General features: G+C 45.2%; 1 protein-coding gene across 4 annotated transcripts in view; it reads right to left on the bottom strand.

Moving 5' to 3' along the window:
- The window catches only part of LOC110510393 (b(0,+)-type amino acid transporter 1-like), a 103087-nt gene that overhangs the window by 9968 nt on the left and 72777 nt on the right, over positions 1-20342 (bottom strand). For 3 of the 4 annotated variants that reach the window (XM_090222014.1, XM_090222013.1, XM_090222015.1), the window contains 3 exons: positions 13448-13588; positions 2386-2533; positions 398-640 (listed from right to left, as the gene is read on the bottom strand). In XM_090222014.1, the coding sequence (XP_090078140.1) occupies positions 398-640; positions 2386-2533; positions 13448-13582 (526 nt within the window). In that variant the 5' untranslated portion in view covers positions 13583-13588. Of the gene's footprint in view, positions 1-397; positions 641-2385; positions 2534-13447; positions 13592-20342 lie in introns of all 4 variants that reach the window. The other variant, XM_090222011.1, reaches the window with a different exon arrangement.

The following is a 20342-nucleotide window of genomic DNA, read 5'->3' as shown; positions in this document are numbered from 1 at the left end:
GTGAACAACAACATTTGATGGTTTCTAAGATACTAGAGGAGCAGGAGGCGGGAGCAGGAGGCGGAGGAGGCGGGAGGAAGAGATGGAGGAGGAGGAGACAAGGAAGAGGAGGAGAAAAGGGGAAGAGGAGGAGGAGAAGAGCCAAAGGCAGGAAGAGCACGGTGGGGGTCAAGTCATGGCAAATTTTTTATTCATCTTTACGTGACCCCAGGCATCCTCTCTTCTCAAAAGGCATTGGAGAAGAAGGTCAGAGGGGAGGGACCTTGGATCTTCTCCAATACGATGCAAGGAACACAAATTTAGATAGAGCCATGGTTTTAATTCAGTCCATTCAGGAAGTGCATGTCAATTGTTTTCTATTAGGATTTTTCATAATTCAAGAAAGATTCACACTCACATATGCACACTACAGCCAGGCACTTTGTGACCACAATGGGAGGAGTGCATCCTGGGTAGAACGGTGTGGAGGTGTACTCTGCGAAGCTCAGGGCGATGATGGCGAAGGCGGAGGGCTGTAGGACCATGATGGTGCTCCATGAGTAGAGGTAGGCCGTCACTGACCCATAGGCCTCCATCAAGTACACATATTCCCCTCCAGACTTAGTGATCATGGTGCCCAGCTCCGCGTAACACAGCGCCCCTGCAGGCAGACAGGCAGGCTCAGAGACAGACAGTTAGTTGACACGAGACCTGCTGCTGCTTCAGGGGATTTCCTATCAATGTGTCCAATTAAGACCTAGACAACCACGTGAGTCCTTCACTAATCAATTAAGACCTAGACAACCAGGTGAGTTCTTCACTAATCGACTAAGACCTAGACAACCAGGTAAGTTCCTAACTAATCAATTAAGACCTAGACAACCAGTTGAGTTCCTAACTAATCAATTAAGGCCTAGACAACCAGGTGAGTTCCTAACTAATCAATTAAGACCTAGACAACCAGGTGAGTTCCTAACTACGTCAATTAAGACCTAGACAACCAGGTGAGTTCCTAACGAATCAATTAAGACCTAGACAACCAGGTGAGTTCCTAACTAATCAATCAAGACCTAGATAACCAGGTGAGTTCTTCACTAATCAATTAAAACATAGAAAACCAGGTGAGTTCCTAACTAATCAATTAAGACCTAGCCAACCAGGTGAGTTCTTCACTAATCAATTAAGACATAGAAAACCGGTGAGTTCCTAACTAATCAATTAAGACCTAGACAACCAGGTAAGTTCCTAACTAAGTCAATTAAGACCTAGACAACCAAGAGTTCCTAACGAATCAATTAAGACCTAGGCAACCAGATGAGTTCTTAACTAATCAATTAAGACCTAGACAACCAGAGGAGTTCTTAACTAGTCAATTAAGAGTTACTAACTAATCAATCAGGAGATGAATTCTATCCTAGACTCATCATAAGTCAGCAGGGTTCATGTTGTGAGAGGAATTCCCTCCTAGCCTCTTAATAACTCAGCAGGGTTCGTGTTGGGAGAGGAATTCCCTCCTAGCCTCTTATAAATCAGCAGGGTTCGTGTTGGGAGAGGAATTCCCTCCTAGCCTCTTAATAACTCAGCAGGGTCCATGTCCATGTTTCTGTTTACTGGTTTGAGGGGCTTGAACACACTGACACAATCCTTCTCACAGTCAGAATACCTCCCAAATGGAACCCTATTCCCTATATAGTGCACTACTTTAGACCAGAGCCCTATGGCACCCTATATAGTGCACTACTTTAGACCAGAGCCCTATGGCACCCTATATAGTGCACTACTTTAGACCAGAGCCCTATGGCACCCTATATAGTGCACTACTTTAGACTAGGGCCCTATGGCACCCTATATAGTGCACTACTTTAGACCAGGGCCTTACGGGGTAGTAGGACCATGACCCATAGGGTTAGGGTGCCATCTGGGATGCAGCTCCAGTCCTTCTCACACGGGGCCCTTCTCACACGGGGCCCTTCTCACACGGGGCCCTTCTCACACGGAGCCCTCCTCACTTTGGTCATTCCTGATTTAGGAGATTCCTATCATTCTTTCCCACCACTACTGACTGGTTAGAGAATACCCAGGATAGGGTTAGTCAGGTAATCTATCTCAGTTTATGGTGTAATTTAGTGTCTGGTTAGAGATTACCTAGGACAGGGTTAGTCAAGGAAATCTATCTCAGTTTATGGTGTCATTTAGTGTCTGGTTAGATATTACCTAGGATAGGGTTAATCAGGTAAACTATCTCAGTTCATGGTATCATTTAGTGTCTGGTTAGAGATTACCCAGGATAGGGTGGGTGGGTGGGTGGGTGGGTGGGTCTGTCTGTCTGTCTGTCTGTCTGTCTGTCTGTCTGTCTGTCTGTCTGTCTGTCTGTCTGTCTGTCTGACTGACTGTCTGCCTCCTCACCCAGTGTAGCTAGCACCCCGCAGGCAGCCCAGACACACAGACATGGTCCTACGGCTCCCGTTTCCAGCAGCACTGCCTTAGGGGAGACGAAGATGCCGGAGCCGATCATCGTTCCTACGATCAGACAGATCCCACTCAAAAGGCCCACCTGCAGAGAGAGACAGGAAGTGGTTATGACAACTTCCTGAGAGGGTGATACAGGCGGTAGAACCAGCGATTAAACCCCTGTCTCCTGTTGGGAAGCTTTGTATGTGAATGTTTTACCACTCAACCATGTGTCTTAATGTGTACATTTTGTTTTTACATGTAAGGGAAATGGGGGTACCTACTCAGTTGGGGAAAGGGGGATACCTAGTCAGTTGGGGAAAGGGGGATACCTAGTCAGTTGGGGAAAGGGGGATACCTAGTCTGTTGGGGAAAGGGGGGTACCTACTCAGTTGGGGAAAGGGGGATACCTAGTCAGTTGGGGAAAGGGGGATGCCTAGTCAGTTGGGGAAAGGGGGGGGTACCTACTCAGTTGGGGAAAGGGGGATACCTACTCAGTTGGGGAAAGGGGGATACCTAGTCAGTTGGGGAAAGGGGGGTACCTAGTCAGTTGGGGAAAGGGGGATACCTAGTCAGTTGGGGAAAGGGGGATACCTAGTCAGTTGGGGAAAGGGGGGTACCTAGTCAGTTGGGGAAAGGGGGGTACCTAGTCAGTTGGGGAAAGGGGGATACCTAGTCAGTTGGGGAAAGGGGGATACCTACTCAGTTGGGGAAAGGGGGGTACCTACTCAGTTTTACAACTGAATGCCTTCAACTGAAATGTGTCTTCCACATTCAACCCAACCCCTCTGTATCAGAGAGGTGCGGGAGGGAGGGGCTGACTTAATCAACATCCACTTCTTCGGCGCCCCGGGGAACAGTGGATTAGCTGCCTTGTTCAGGGGAACAGTGGGTTAACTGCCTTGTACAGGGGAACAGTGGATTAGCTGCCTTGTTCAGGGGAACAGTGGGTTAACTGTCTTGTTCAGGGGAACAGTGGGTTAACTGCCTTGTTCAGGGGAACAGTGAGTTAACTGCCTTGTTCAGGGGAACAGTGGGTTAACTGCCCTGTTCAGGGGAACAGTGGGTTAACTGCCTTGTTCAGGGGAACAGTGGGTTAACAGCCTTGTTCAGGGGAACAGTGGGTTAACTGCCTTGTTCAGGGGAACAGTGTGTTAACTGCCTTGTTCAGGGGAACAGTGGGTTAACTGCCTTGTTCAGGGGAACAGTGGGTTAACTGCCTTGTTCAGGGGAACAGTGGGTTAACTGCCTTGTTCAGGGGAACAGTGGGTTAACTGCCTTGTTCAGGGGAACAGTGGGTTAACTGCCTTGCTCAGGGGGCAGAACAACATATTTTTACCTTGTCAGCTTCAGGATTTGATCCAGCAACATTTCATTTAATATCCCTGCCTACGTTAAGTTTATGTACGCTTGTCTGTTTATTTCCATTATTGTATTTTGTGTTATTGTTCAATATATTGTGAGGTATCAGCTGGATCAAATTATCAACTCCTCTCCTTGAGGTGGGCCGCAGTACAGCCACTACTGATGAGCTCACCTGAGGTCAATTGCCTAATTGTTGCTGGTCCTCTCTTAAAACCTCTTAGTGCAGAAATCCCGTAACCAGCATCAAATTCGACAACATCCGGTGAAATCGGAGCGCGCCAAATTCAAAATACAAAATCGTAGTATTAAACATTCATGACAATACAAGTATCCTACATAATTTAAAATCTTAACTTCTTGTTGATCAGCTGCTTTGTCAGATTACAAAAAGGCTTTACGGTGAATGCATACCATGCGGTTATCTGAGGACAGCGCTACAAAAGCATTACAAACATTTTCCAAACAAGCGATAAAATAAATAATTTACCTTTGAAGATCTACCTCTGGTTGCAATCCCAAGGGTCCCAGCTACACATCAAATGGTTGTTTTGTTTGATAAAGTCCTTCTTTATATCCCAAAAAAGTCAGTTTAGTTGGCGCGCTTCAATCAGTAATCCACCTGTTTCCCGCATTCAAAATGCATACAAAGTAATCCCAAAAGTTGTAAACTTTGTCCAAACAAGTCAAACAACGTTTCTAATCAATCCTCAGGTACCCTAATATGTAAATAAATTATCAAATTTAATAGTGGTTACTGGTTTGGGGGGATGTATGTTCATTACTAGTCAAAATGGGAGCCACCTAGAAAAATAACAAATTCTAGCTCATTTTTCCAAAAACAAGCCTGAAACAAGCTTGAACCTCTTTCCAAAGACTGTTGACATCTACTGGAAGCCCTACGAACTGCAATCTGTGATGTATTCCTTTGATTTTCCCATTAACAAGGATTAGAATGGGCAGACACCTAAAAAAAAAAAAACTCCAGATGGATTCTGGATTCTCGGTTTTCGCCTGCCATATCAGTTCTGTCATACTCACAGACATTACTTTAACAGTTTAAGAAACTTCAGAGTGTTTTCTATCCAAATACTACCAATTATATGCATATCCTAGCTTCTGGGCCTGAGTAACAGGCAGTTTACTTTGGGCACGTCAGTCATCCGAATTTTCGAATACTGCCCCCGGCCCTCAGGAAGTTAATGACCAGACTGAAGGGGCAGAGGGGGGCAGAGTGATTACAAGCATGAGGCAAATTCCACAGCACCATGATTCCCTGTTAAACATTCGGCTCAAGTTGTTGATTTTGTGTTTAGTACTAACTGCTAGTTTGTTTGGATAGTCATTACCATGGCCTTTGTTTGTACTGCACCGGGGAGAGTTGAAAGAAAAACACCCATTACAGTTTCATTGATGAAGTCACATCTCTGAGTCTCATTTTGTGCTGTCCCGCTTAGGATCTTGTTCGTGAATAGGTAAGGAGTTTCACAATATATATTATTTTTATGGAATAAAAACAGAAAATGGTAGAACACTTCATTGTGAGGCTAAATATCAGGGCTGAACATGTAGATAAATGAAAGTCAGATAAATGAATTTTGCTGGGGTCTCAGGACTGACAGGGTTAATTCAGGGTTAAATGTCTAATTTCTGTAAAAAAAAAAAGAAGAAGAGTGGAAAATGTGACAATTAATCTACGTATCACTGCAACCTCTACTGAGAGGTACTGACCCTGGGTTCCTGAGAGCCTAACGGTGTAAACTACAGAATGAAGCAGTAGTTGTATTTAGAGGTACTGACCCTGGGTTCCTGAGAGCCTAACGGTGTAAACTACAGAATGAAGCAGTAGTTGTATTGAGAGGTACTGACCCTGGGTTCCTGAGAGCCTCCCGGTGTAAACTACAGAATGAAGCAGTAGTTGTATTTAGAGGTACTGACCCTGGGTTCCTGAGAGCCTCCCGGTGTAAACTACAGAATGAAGCAGTAGTTGTATTGAGAGGTACTGACCCTGGGTTCCTGAGAGCCTCACGGTGTAAACTACAGAATGAAGCAGTAGTTGTATTGAGAGGTACTGACCCTGGGTTCCTGAGAGCCTAACGGTGTAAACTACAGAATGAAGCGGTAGTTGTATTGAGAGGTACCGACCCTGGGTTCCTGAGAGCCTCACGGTGTAAACTACAGAATGAAGAAGTAGTTGTATTGAGAGGTACTGACCCTGGGTTCCTGAGAGCCTAACGGTGTAAACTACAGAATGAAGCACTAGTTCTATTAAGAGGTACTGACCCTGGGTTCCTGAGAGCCTAACGGTGTAAACTACAGAATGAAGCAGTAGTTCTATTGAGAGGTACCGACCCTGGGTTCCTGAGAGCCTCACGGTGTAAACTACAGAATGAAGCAGTAGTTGTATTGAGAGGTACTGACCCTGGGTTCCTGAGAGCCTCCCGGTGTAAACTACAGAATGAAGCAGTAGTTGTATTGAGAGGTACTGACCCTGGGTTCCTGAGAGCCTAACGGTGTAAACTACAGAATGAAGCAGTAGTTCTATTGAGAGGTACTGACCCTGGGTTCCTGAGAGCCTAACGGTGTAAACTACAGAATGAAGCAGTAGTTGTATTTAGAGGTACTGACCCTGGGTTCCTGAGAGCCTAACGGTGTAAACTACAGAATGAAGCAGTAGTTCTACTGAGAGGTACTGACCCTGGGTTCCTGAGAGACTCACGGTGTAAACTACAGAATGAAGCAGTAGTTCTATTGAGAGGTACTGACCCTGGGTTCCTGAGAGCCTAACGGTGTAAACTACAGAATGAAGCAGTAGTTCTATTGAGAGGTACTGACCCTGGGTTCCTGAGAGCCTAACGGTGTAAACTACAGAATGAAGCAGTAGTTGTATTGAGAGGTACTGACCCTGGGTTCCTGAGAGCCTAACGGTGTAAACTACAGAATGAAGCAGTAGTTCTACTGAGAGGTACTGACCCTGGGTTCCTGAGAGCCTAACGGTGTAAACTACAGAATGAAGCAGTAGTTGTATTGAGAGGTACTGACCCTGGGTTCCTGAGAGCCTCCCGGTGTAAACTACAGAATGAAGCAGTAGTTCTATTGAAAGGTACTGACCCTGGGTTCCTGAGAGCCTCACGGTGTAAACTACAGAATGAAGCAGTAGTTGTATTGAGAGGTACTGACCCTGGGTTCCTGAGAGCCTAATGGTGTAAACTACAGAATGAAGCAGTAGTTGTATTGAGAGGTACTGACCCTGGGTTCCTGAGAGCCTAACGGTGTAAACTACAGAATGAAGCGGTAGTTGTATTGAGAGGTACCGACCCTGGGTTCCTGAGAGCCTCACGGTGTAAACTACAGAATGAAGCAGTAGTTGTATTGAGAGGTACTGACCCTGGGTTCCTGAGAGCCTAACGGTGTAAACTACAGAATGAAGCAGTAGTTCTATTGAGAGGTACTGACCCTGGGTTCCTGAGAGCCTAACGGTGTAAACTACAGAATGAAGCAGTAGTTGTATTTAGAGGTACTGACCCTGGGTTCCTGAGAGCCTAACGGTGTAAACTACAGAATGAAGCAGTAGTTGTATTGAGAGGTACTGACCCTGGGTTCCTGAGAGCCTCCCGGTGTAAACTACAGAATGAAGCAGTAGTTGTATTGAGAGGTACTGACCCTGGGTTCCTGAGAGCCTAACGGTGTAAACTACAGAATGAAGCAGTAGTTCTACTGAGAGGTACTGACCCTGGGTTCCTGAGAGCCTAACGGTGTAAACTACAGAATGAAGCAGTAGTTCTACTGAGAGGTACTGACCCTGGGTTCCTGAGAGCCTAACGGTGTAAACTACAGAATGAAGCAGTAGTTGTATTGAGAGGTACTGACCCTGGGTTCCTGAGAGCCTCCCGGTGTAAACTACAGAATGAAGCAGTAGTTCTATTGAAAGGTACTGACCCTGGGTTCCTGAGAGCCCCACGGTGTAAACTACAGAATGATGCAGTAGTTCTACTGAGAGGTAATGACCCTGGGTTCCTGAGAGCCTCACGGTGTAAACTACTGAATGAAGCAGTAGTTGTATTTAGAGGTACTGACCCTGGGTTCCTGAGAGCCTAACGGTGTAAACTACAGAATGAAGCAGTAGTTGTATTGAGAGGTACTGACCCTGGGTTCCTGAGAGCCTCCCGGTGTAAACTACAGAACGAAGCAGTAGTTGTATTGAGAGGTACTGACCCTGGGTTCCTGAGAGCCTAACGGTGTAAACTACAGAATGAAGCAGTAGTTCTACTGAGAGGTACTGACCCTGGGTTCCTGAGAGCCTAACGGTGTAAACTACAGAATGAAGCAGTAGTTGTATTGAGAGGTACTGACCCTGGGTTCCTGAGAGCCTCCCGGTGTAAACTACAGAATGAAGCAGTAGTTCTATTGAAAGGTACTGACCCTGGGTTCCTGAGAGCCTCACGGTGTAAACTACAGAATGAAGCAGTAGTTGTATTGAGAGGTACTGACCCTGGGTTCCTGAGAGCCTAATGGTGTAAACTACAGAATGAAGCAGTAGTTGTATTGAGAGGTACTGACCCTGGGTTCCTGAGAGCCTAACGGTGTAAACTACAGAATGAAGCGGTAGTTGTATTGAGAGGTACCGACCCTGGGTTCCTGAGAGCCTCACGGTGTAAACTACAGAATGAAGCAGTAGTTGTATTGAGAGGTACTGACCCTGGGTTCCTGAGAGCCTAACGGTGTAAACTACAGAATGAAGCAGTAGTTCTATTGAGAGGTACTGACCCTGGGTTCCTGAGAGCCTAACGGTGTAAACTACAGAATGAAGCAGTAGTTGTATTTAGAGGTACTGACCCTGGGTTCCTGAGAGCCTAACGGTGTAAACTACAGAATGAAGCAGTAGTTGTATTGAGAGGTACTGACCCTGGGTTCCTGAGAGCCTCCCGGTGTAAACTACAGAATGAAGCAGTAGTTGTATTGAGAGGTACTGACCCTGGGTTCCTGAGAGCCTAACGGTGTAAACTACAGAATGAAGCAGTAGTTCTACTGAGAGGTACTGACCCTGGGTTCCTGAGAGCCTAACGGTGTAAACTACAGAATGAAGCAGTAGTTCTACTGAGAGGTACTGACCCTGGGTTCCTGAGAGCCTAACGGTGTAAACTACAGAATGAAGCAGTAGTTGTATTGAGAGGTACTGACCCTGGGTTCCTGAGAGCCTCCCGGTGTAAACTACAGAATGAAGCAGTAGTTCTATTGAAAGGTACTGACCCTGGGTTCCTGAGAGCCTCACGGTGTAAACTACAGAATGATGCAGTAGTTCTACTGAGAGGTAATGACCCTGGGTTCCTGAGAGCCTCACGGTGTAAACTACAGAATGAAGCAGTAGTTGTATTTAGAGGTACTGACCCTGGGTTCCTGAGAGCCTAACGGTGTAAACTACAGAATGAAGCAGTAGTTGTATTGAGAGGTACTGACCCTGGGTTCCTGAGAGCCTCCCGGTGTAAACTACAGAATGAAGCAGTAGTTGTATTGAGAGGTACTGACCCTGGGTTCCTGAGAGCCTAACGGTGTAAACTACAGAATGAAGCAGTAGTTCTACTGAGAGGTACTGACCCTGGGTTCCTGAGAGCCTAACGGTGTAAACTACAGAATGAAGCAGTAGTTCTATTGAGAGGTACTGACCCTGGGTTCCTGAGAGCCTCACGGTGTAAACTACAGAATGAAGCAGTAGTTCTATTGAGAGGTACTGACCCTGGGTTCCTGAGAGCCTCCCGGTGTAAACTACAGAATGAAGCAGTAGTTCTATTGAAAGGTACTGACCCTGGGTTCCTGAGAGCCTCACGGTGTAAACTACAGAATGATGCAGTAGTTCTACTGAGAGGTAATGACCCTGGGTTCCTGAGAGCCTCACGGTGTAAACTACAGAATGAAGCAGTAGTTCTATTGAGAGGTACTGACCCGTAAACAGCTTCCTAACATTCCTCAGTCAGTCAGATACTGTTGTCAGAGTCACTCAGTAACCCTGTACACTGTAACAAGACTATACATTTACAGCTACCATACAAAGGCCTTGTACACAAGCTAGGAGGATTGATGTCGGTCACTCAAGTAGCTTATGTACTTGTAGCAAGCGAGAACACGAATGGAACCAGAATGCAATGTCATACTTGGTCAGTTTTCACATGAGTGGAACCAGAATGCAAAGTCATACTTGGTCAGTAATTACATGAATAATGCTACAAGCTACATCACACTTGTCTGTTTGAAACATCATTTGTAGTATTTTTATATTTGAAGAGCAACACAATGGTTCTCCTTCACGTCCAAAGATCAAACAGACGATTTGGATACATGTTTTTGGTAAAGGTCCCAGATTGATCTAGTCTGGTTTATTATCTGATGTGGTAAAGGTCCCAGATTGATCTAGTCTGGTTTAGTATTATCTGATGTGGTAAAGGTCCCAGATACATTGATTGTATTGTAATGTAGGTCTATAGGGAGGATAGGTCCTGTTGAGATGTTCATATTGTAACATACAGTGGTTGTATTGTAATGTAGGTCTATAGGGAGGATAGGTCCTGTGGAGATGTTCATATTGTAACATACAGTGGTTGTATTGTAATGTAGGTCTATAGGGAGGATAGGTCCTGTTGAGATGTTCATATTGTAACATACAGTGGTTGTATTGTAATGTAGGTCTATAGGGAGGATAGGTCCTGTTGAGATGTTCATATTGTAACATACAGTGGTTGTATTGTAATGTAGGTCTGTAGGGAAGATGGGTCCTGTTGAGATTGAGTTTTTTTGTCCCTTATTTTTTGTCTTATCTTGTTTGATGAGATTAGTACAGATTCTCCCAGAGGACCCCATCTGGGGCATAACCCCACATTTGGGAACCACTATACTAACTAACTCTCTGCTTCCGCTCTCTTTGTCTCCTCTACTTCCTCCTACATGCATTACAGTCTACCTCAGCCTCACCACATCACTGTTGTCACGCCCTGACCTTAGTTATCTTTGTTTTCTTTATTATTTTGGTTAGGTCATGGTGTGACAAGGGTTTGTTGTGTTTCCCCCTGTCTAGGGTTTTTGTATGTTTATGGGTTTCATCTAGTCTAGGTGTTTTGTATGTCTATGGTTGCCTAGATTGGTTCTCAATTAGAGGCAGCTGTTTATCGTTGTCTCTGATTGGGAACCATATTTAGGCAGCCATATTCCTTGGGTAAATCGTGGGTGATTGTCTATGTCTAGTTGCCCGTGTCTGCACATTTATATTATAGCGTCCCGTTAGTTTTGTATAGTTTGTTTAGTGTCCGTCTTCATTAATAAATAGCAACATGTATTCATATCACGCTGCGCCTTGGTCTCCTCCATTCAACGAACGTGACAACTGTCTGTCTCAGTAGCCTACTTTCTGTAAAGTCAAGTGTAAAGATGTAAAGGTGTAAAGAACTTCAGTAATACTTCAAAGTTCTACTTAAGTAGTTTTGGGGGTATTTGTAATGTACCTTTATACTCCATACAGTTTCCCTGACACCCAAAAGTACTCGTTATGTTTTGAATGTACAGTATAGCAGGACAGTAAAATGGTCTAACTTACACACTTATCTAGAGAACATCCCTGGGTCATCCCTTCTGCCTCTGATCTGGCGGACTCACGAAACACAAATATTTAGTTTGTAAATGATGTCGGAGTGTTTGGAGTGTGCCCCTGGCTCTCCGTATATTAAAAAGAAAATGATGCATTCTGGTTAACAAGAAATATGAAATGATTTATACTTTTAATCAGTCACACCCTGATCTGTTTCACCTGTCCTTGTGATTGTCTTCACCCCCTCCAGGTATTCTTTTCCCCAGTGTATGTATCCCTGTGTTTCCTGTCTCTCTGTACCAGTGTATTTATCCCTGTGTTTCCTGTCTCTCTGTACCAGTGTATTTATCCCTGTGTTTCCTGTCTCTCTGTACCAGTGTATTTATCCCTGTGTTTCCTGTCTCTCTGTACCAGTGTATTTATCCCTGTGTTTCCTGTCTCTCTGTCCCACTGTATTTATCCCTGTGTTTCCTGTCTCTCTGTCCCAGTGTATTTATCTCTGTGTTTCCTGTCTCTCTGTACCAGTGTATTTATCCCTGTGTTTCCTGTCTCTCTGTACCAGTGTATTTATCCCTGTGTTTCCTGTCTCTCTGTACCAGTGTATTTATCCCTGTGTTTCCTGTCTCTCTGTACCAGTGTATTTATCCCTGTGTTTCCTGTCTCTCTGTCCCAGTGTATTTATCCCTGTGTTTCCTGTCTCTCTGTACCAGTGTATTTATCCCTGTGTTTCCTGTCTCTCTGTCCCAGTGTATGCATCCCTGTGTTTCCTGTCTCTCTGTACCAGTGTATTTATCCCTGTGTTTCCTGTCTCTCTGTACCAGTGTATTTATCCCTGTGTTTCCTGTCTCTCTGTACCAGTGTATTTATCCCTGTGTTTCCTGTCTCTCTGTACCAGTGTATTTATCCCTGTGTTTCCTGTCTCTCTGTCCCAGTGTATTTATCCCTGTGTTTCCTGTCTCTCTGTGCCAGTGTATGTATCCCTGTGTTTCCTGTCTCTCTGCACCAGTGTATTTATCCCTGTGTTTCCTGTCTCTCTGTACCAGTGTATTTATCCCTGTGTTTCCTGTCTCTCTGTACCAGTGTATTTATCCCTGTGTTTCCTGTCGCTCTGTCCCAGTGTATGTATCCCTGTGTTTCCTGTCTCTCTGTACCAGTGTATTTATCCCTGTGTTTCCTGTCTCTCTGTCCCAGTGTATGCATCCCTGTGTTTCCTGTCTCTCTGTCCCAGTGTCCCTGTGTTTCCTGTCTCTCTGTCCCAGTGTATTTATCCCTGTGTTTCCTGTCTCTCTGTCCCAGTGTATGTATCCCTGTGTTTCCTGTCTCTCTGTCCCAGTGTCCCTGTGTTTCCTGTCTCTCTGTACTAGTGTATTTATCCCTGTGTTTCCTGTCTCTCTGCACCAGTGTATTTATCCCTGTGTTTCCTGTCTCTCTGTACCAGTGTATTTATCCCTGTGTTTCCTGTCTCTCTGTACCAGTGTATTTATCCCTGTGTTTCCTGTCTCTCTGTACCAGTGTATTTATCCCTGTGTTTCCTGTCTCTCTGTACCAGTGTATTTATCCCTGTGTTTCCTGTCGCTCTGTCCCAGTGTGACAATTGGGAACTTTTTCAACCACTAAAGTTATTATGAGAACTTTTGAGTAACGTATGTGTTTTTGCTCCTGCTGAGGTAGACTCCGTTTAACGCTTCATCCTTCATCCTTCTAGCTGGCTCAGTAATACCAGCCAGAGCCCTTCAACGTTGCTGCACTAGAAGTCTCTGCCGGCAGCCACCTGACTGACATGTCTAAAAGGAGACTGTTTACCAGTTGTTACTCCCTCCCAGAGTCACTTTTTGTTTGTTTGGGGGATGTCTGGAGACACGGCATGAGCAGTGGGGCGGTTTTAAAATGGTATTTTGTCCGGCATTACACACACACACACACACACACACACACACACACACACACACACACACACACACACACACACACACACACACACACACACACACACACACACACACACACACACACACACACACACACACACACACACAGAGAGAGAGACAGACTAACACACATACTGTCCTCTACATTCCTCACCTCCTTCTGTAGCACGGTAGCATTCACGTCTTCCTCAGCAGGCTTGGAGTGGGAGGCAGACATATTGGAGGTTGGGACGGGGGCGGGGCCTCCATTAAACATGTCCTTCCTCTTCCTCACACTGCCCTCGTCCATGTCACCTTGCTCACACACAAAGACGCACAAACAAACACGTAAGAGGACAATGTAAAGATGACGAGTCAGTTCTCATCAACTCCTCTTCATTCAAAGACTCAATCATGGACACATACTGACAGTTAATGGCTGCTTCGCATGATGTATTGTTGCCTCTACCTTCTTGCCCTTTGTGCTGTAGTCTGTGCCCAATAATGATGGCACCATGTTTTGTGCTGCTACCATGTTGTGTTGCTGCCATGCTGTGTTTTCATGTGTTTCTGCCGTACTATGTTGTTGTCTTAGGTCTCTCTTGTCGGATGTACCAGTACCAGTCAAAAGTTTGGACACACCAACTCATTCAAGGGTTTTTCTTTATTTTTACTACTTAGTGGAATAATAGTGAAGACATTAAAACTCTGAAATATCACATATGGAATTACAGTGGGGGAAAAAAGTATTGAGCCTCTTAAAGAAGAAGTTACAGGTCTCTGAGAGACAGAAATCTTGCTTGTTTGTAGGTGACCAAATTCTTATTTTCCACCATAATTTGCAAATAAATTCATTAAAAATCCTACAATGTGATTTTCTGGATTTCTTTTTCTAATTTTGTCTGTCATAGTTGAAGTGTACCTACAGTGCCTTGCGAAAGTATTCGGCCCCCATGAACTTTGCAACCTTTTGCCACATTTCAGGCTTCAAACATAAAGATATAAAACTGTATTTTTTTGTGAAGAATCAACAACAAGTGGGACACAATCATGAAGTGGAACGACATTTATTGGATATATCAAACTTTTTTAACAAATCAAAAACTGAAAAATTGGGCGTGCAAAATTATTCACCCCCTTTACTTTCAGTGCAGCAAACTCTCTCCAGAAGTTCAGTGAGGATCTCTGAATGATCCAATGTTGACCTAAATGACTAATGATGATAAATACAATCCACCTGTGTGTAATCAAGTCTCTGTATAAATGCACCTGCACTGTGATAGACTCAGAGGTCCGTTAAAAGCGCAGAGAGCATCATGAAGAACAAGGAACACACCAGGCAGGTCCGAGATACTGTTGTGAAGAAGTTTAAAGCCGGATTTGGATACAAAAAGATTTCCCAAGCTTTAAACATCCCAAGGAGCACTGTGCAAGCGATAATATTGAAATGGAAGGAGTATCAGACCACTGCAAATCTACCAAGACCTGGCCGTCCCTCTAAACTTTCAGCTCATACAAGGAGAAGACTGATCAGAGATGCAGCCAAGAGGCCCATGATCACTCTGGATGAACTGAAGAGATCTACAGCTGAGGTGGGAGACTCTGTCCATAGGACAACAATCAGTCGTATATTGCACAAATCTGGCCTTTATGGAAGAGTGGCAAGAAGAAAGCCATTTCTTAAAGATATCCATAAAAAGTGTCATTTAAAGTTTGCCACAAGCCACCTGGGAGACACACCAAACATGTGGAAGAAGGTGCTCTGGTCAGATGAAACCAAAATTGAACTTTTTGGCAACAATGCAAAACGTTATGTTTGGCGTAAAAGCAACACAGCTGAACACACCATCCCCACTGTCAAACATGGTGGTGGCAGCATCATGGTTTGGGCCTGCTTTTCTTCAGCAGGGACAGGGAAGATGGTTAAAATTGATGGGAAGATGGATGGAGCCAAATGCAGGACCATTCTGGAAGAAAACCTGATGGAGTCTGCAAAAGACCTGAGACTGGGACGGAGATTTGTCTTCCAACAAGACAATGATCCAAAACATAAAGCAAAATCTACAATGAAATGGTTCAAAAATAAACATATCCAGGTGTTAGAATGGCCAAGTCAAAGTCCAGACCTGAATCCAATCGAGAATCTGTGGAAAGAACTGAAAACTGCTGTTCACAAATGCTCTCCATCCAACCTCACTGAGCTCGAGCTGTTTTGCAAGGAGGAATGGGAAAAAAATTCAGTCTCTCGATGTGCAAAACTGATAGAGACATACCCCAAGCGACTTACAGCTGTAATCGCAGCAAAAGGTGGCGCTACAAAGTATTAACGTAAGGGGGCTGAATAATTTTGCACGCCCAATTTTTCAGTTTTCGATTTGTTAAAAAAGTTTGAAATATCCAATAAATGTCGTTCCACTTCATGATTGTGTCCCACTTGTTGTTGATTCTTCACAAAAAAATACAGTTTTATATCTTTATGTTTGAAGCCTGAAATGTGGCAAAAGGTCGCAAAGTTCAAGGGGGCCGAATACTTTCGCAAGGCACTGTATGATGAAAATTACAGGTCTCTCTCATCTTTTTAAGTGGGAGAACTTGCACAATTGGTGGCTGACTAAATATTTTTTTGCCCCACTGTATGTAGTAACCAAAAAAGTGTTAAACAAATCAAATATGTTTTATATGTGAGATACTTCAAATAGCCACCCTTTGCCTTGATGACAGCTTTGCACACTCTTGGCATTCTCTCAACCAGCTTCACCTGGAATGTTTTTCCAACAGTCTTGAAGGAGATCCAACATACTGAGCACTTGTTGGCTGCTTTTCCTTCACTCTGCGGTTCAACTCATCCCAAACAATCTTAATTGGGTTGAGGTCGGGTGATTGTGGAGGCCAGGTCATCTGATGCAGCACTCCATCAATCTCCTTCTTGGTCAAATAGCCCTTACACAGCCTGGAGGTGTGTTGGGTCATTGTTCTGTTGAACAACAAATGATAGTCCCACTAAGCGCAAACCAGATGGGATGGTGTATCGCTGTAGAATGCTGTGGTGACCATTTCAAGGACAGCTTTTTTCCATCTACGTAACATTGCAAAAATCAGAAACTTTCTGTCCAAAAATGATGCAGAAAAATTAATCCATGCTTTTGTCACTTCCAGGTTAGACTACTGCAATGCTCTACTTTCCGGCTACCCGGATAAAGCACTAAATAAACTTCAGTTAGTGCTAAATACGGCTGCTAGAATCCTGACTAGAACCAAAAAATTTGATCATATTACTCCAGTGCTAGCCTCTCTACACTGGCTTCCTGTCAAAGCAAGGGCTGATTTCAAGGTTTTACTGCTAACCTACAAAGCATTACATGGGCTTGCTCCTACCTATCTCTCTGATTTGGTCCTGCCGTACATACCTACACGTACGCTACGGTCACAAGACGCAGGCCTCCTAATTGTCCCTAGAATTTTTAAGCAAACAGCTGGAGGCAGGGCTTTCTCCTATTGAGCTCCATTTTTATGGAACGGTCTGCCTACCCATGTCAGAGACGCAAACTCGGTCTCAACCTTTAAGTCTCTACTGAAGACTCATCTCTTCAGTGGGTCATATGATTGAGTGTAGTCTGGCCCAGGAGTGGGAGGGTGAACGGAAAGGCTCTGGAGCAACGAACCGCCCTTGCTGTCTCTGCCTGGCCGGTTCCCCTCTTTCCACTGGGATTCTCTGCCTCTAACCCTATTACAGGGGCTGAGTCACTGGCTTTACTGGGGCTCTCTCATGCCGTCCCTGGAGGGGGTGCGTCACCTGAGTGGGTTGAGTCACTGATGTGGTCATCCTGTCTGGGTTGGCGCCCCCCCCCCCCCCCCCTTGGGTTGTGCCGTGGCGGAGGTCTTTGTGGGCTATACTCAGCCTTGTCTCAGGATGGTAAGTTGGTGGTTGAAGATATCCCTCTAGTGTTGTGGGGGCTGTGCTTTGGCAAAGTGGGTGGGGTTATATCCTTCCTGTTTGGCCCTGTCCGGGGGTGTCCTCGGATGGGGCCACAGTGTCTCCTGACCCCTCCTGTCTCAGCCTCCAGTATTTATGCTGCAGTAGTTTATGTGTCGGGGGGCTAGGGTCAGTTTGTTATATCTGGAGTACTTCTCCTGTCCTATTCGGTGTCCTGTGTGAATCTAAGTGTGCGTTCTCTAATTCTCTCCTTCTCTCTTTCTCTCTCTCAGAGGACCTGAGCCATAGGACCATGCCCCAGGAATACCTGACATGATGACTCCTTGCTGTCCCCAGTCCACCTGGCTGTGCTGCTGCTCCAGTTTCAACTATTCTGCCTTATTATTATTCGACCATGCTGGTCATTTATGAACATTTGAACATCTTGACCATGTTTTGTTATAATCTCCACCCGGCACAGCCAGAAGAGGACTGGCCACCCCACATAGCCTGGTTCCTCTCTAGGTTTCTTCCTAGGTTTTGGCCTTTCTAGGGAGTTTTTCCTAGCCACCGTGCTTCTACACCTGCATTGCTTGCTGTTTGGGGTTTTAGGCTGGGTTTCTGTACAGCACTTTGAGATATCAGCTGATGTACGAAGGGCTATATAAATACATTTGATTTTATTTGATTTGGTGGCCATGCTGGTTAAGTGTGCCTTGAATTCTAAATAAATCACTGACAGCGTCACCAGCAAATCCCCCCACACCATCACACCTCCACCTCCATGCTTCACGGTGGGAACCACACATGCAGAGATCATCCGTTCACCTACTCTGCATCTCTCAAAGACACGTCGTTGGAACTAAAAATCTCACATTTGGACTCATCAGACCAAAGGACAGATTTCCACCAGTCTAAATGTCCATTGCTCGTGTTTCTTGGCCCAAGCAAGTCTCTTTTTCTTATTGGTGTCCTTTAGTAGTGGTTTCTTTGTAGCAATTCAACCATGAAGGCCTGATTCACAGTCTCCTTTGAACAGTTGATGTTAAGATGTGTCTGTTACTTGAACTCTGTGAAGCATTTATTTGGGCTGCAATCTGAGGTACAGCGAACTCTAATGAACTTATCCTCTGCAGCAGAGGTAACTCTGGGTCTTCCTTTCCTGTGGCGGTCCTCATGAGAGCCAGTTTCATTATCGCGCTTTATGGTTTTTGCGACTGCACTTGAAGAAACATAAAAAGTTATTGAAATGTTCCGTATTGACTGACCTTCGTGTCTTAAAGTAATGATGGACTGTTGTTTCTCTTTGCTTATTTGAGCTGTTATTGCCCTAATATGGACTTGGTCTTTTAGCAAATAGGGCTAACTTCTGTATACCACCCCTACCTTGTCACAACTGATTGGCTCAAATGCATTAAGAATTAAATAAATTCCAAAAATTAACTTTTAACAAGACAAACCAGTTAATTGAAATACATTCCAGGTGAATATCTAATGGAGCTAGTTGAGAGGATCAGGATGTCACCCTACTATCTGTCTGTCTGTCTCTCTACCTGCCTGTCTGATGTCACCCTACTGTCTGTCTGTCTGTCTGTCTGTCTGTCTGTCTGTCTGTCTGTCTGTCTGTCTGTCCATCTGTCTGTCTACCTGACTGACTGATGCCACCCTACTATCTGTCTGTATGTCTGTCTGTCTGATGCCACCCTACTATCTGTCTCTCTTTATCTTACTTACTGTCCCAGGTTTCTTGGGCGATTTCTAAGATTCCCCAGGGTTGCCTCCCATATACCAGCTCAAAGGGTGAAACCCCCAGCTAGGCTTGGGGAACCTCTCTCATGGCAAACATCAGATAAGCAATCCCAGATTTTCCCCACCCTTATCAATTACCTTCCTGAGCATTGACTTCAGGGTGCGGTTGAATCTCTCAACCAGCTCGTCTGTCTGTGGATGGTAAACCGATGTCCTCAACTGTTTCACCTGCCACATCTTACAAAGGTCCGCCATAAAGCTGGACATAAAGGGGGTCCCCTGGTCAGTAAGGATCTCCTTTGGAATCCCTTCCCTGGTGAACAGGAGCACTAATTCCTTGCAGATATTTTTGGAAGCCATCGTCCGAAGGAGAATGGCTTATTGTTATCGAGTGGCATAATTTAGGATGACCAGAATGTATTGGTGCCGTCTTGCGGATTTGGGTGGCGGACCCACTATCCTTCGCTATCCTCTCAAATGGCATTTTGATTATGGGGAGTGGCACTAACAGGCTTCTAACAGCTGGTCGGGGAGCTGTTAACTGGCACCCAGGGCACTCTCCACAATGTCGAGCCACCTCAGTCTGAATTCCTGGCCAGTAAAACCTCCTTACAATCCGGTCTCGGGTTTTATCAATACCAAGGTGTGCCTCCTCCCAGAAAATGCCCATGAGCTAGGTCCAGTACTGTTCTCCGGTACCGGGTGGGGACCAACAACTGTTCCACCACATCAACCCTTATTTTTGAGACTCAGTACCCCAAACCCTTTCTCATGATGAAGTGGGAGAAACTATTGGGCATTGTCCTGTCATTTATGGGGGTACCATCTATGACTTGCACATCTGCTCCGACTTGCTGCATGGTTGGATCCTGGGTCTGGCCCATCCCAAAATTAGTCTGGGACCCTGCCAGGTCTGTTGGTTCTAGATTGTCGCCCTCTGGATCTTGATGGACCCCCAGCCCCACTAGTACCAGGCTGCCCCTTATTGACGTGGTCTGCTCCTTCTTCCTCATCCTCCCCTACTAGCACCTGTGAGCTTGGTCCCTGGGAGACTTTCTCTTTTCTTGGCTTTGCTTGAGGGCTACATGCTACTTCCTGCTTGGTCAGGGGTGTTGGGCTTCTCAAATATGCCATTCTTTTGGCCTAACCTAGGAAAGTATCTACCCAGTATTACAACATACGCCATCTTCTGGACCACGCCGATCTCATAATCCAGCAGCTTGTCCTCTGTTTGTCTGCTCACTAAGGCTGTAGGGCGGATATCCTGACATGTATCTAGTTTATGAGTCTAGGTTTGCAACGACCATGGTTGACATACTGCCGGAATCAAGCAGGGCTGCAACCTCTTTCCCTTCAACCTTCACTATGCACATATGTTTCTGTGGGGGGGACCCCTCAGACCTCGGTC

Source organism: Oncorhynchus mykiss, chromosome 26 (assembly GCF_057628025.1).
Source record: "Oncorhynchus mykiss isolate SJ-2025 chromosome 26, ASM5762802v1, whole genome shotgun sequence".
Taxonomy (NCBI): Eukaryota; Metazoa; Chordata; class Actinopteri; order Salmoniformes; family Salmonidae; genus Oncorhynchus; species Oncorhynchus mykiss.
This window is presented reverse-complemented; position numbering and strand designations above follow the sequence as displayed.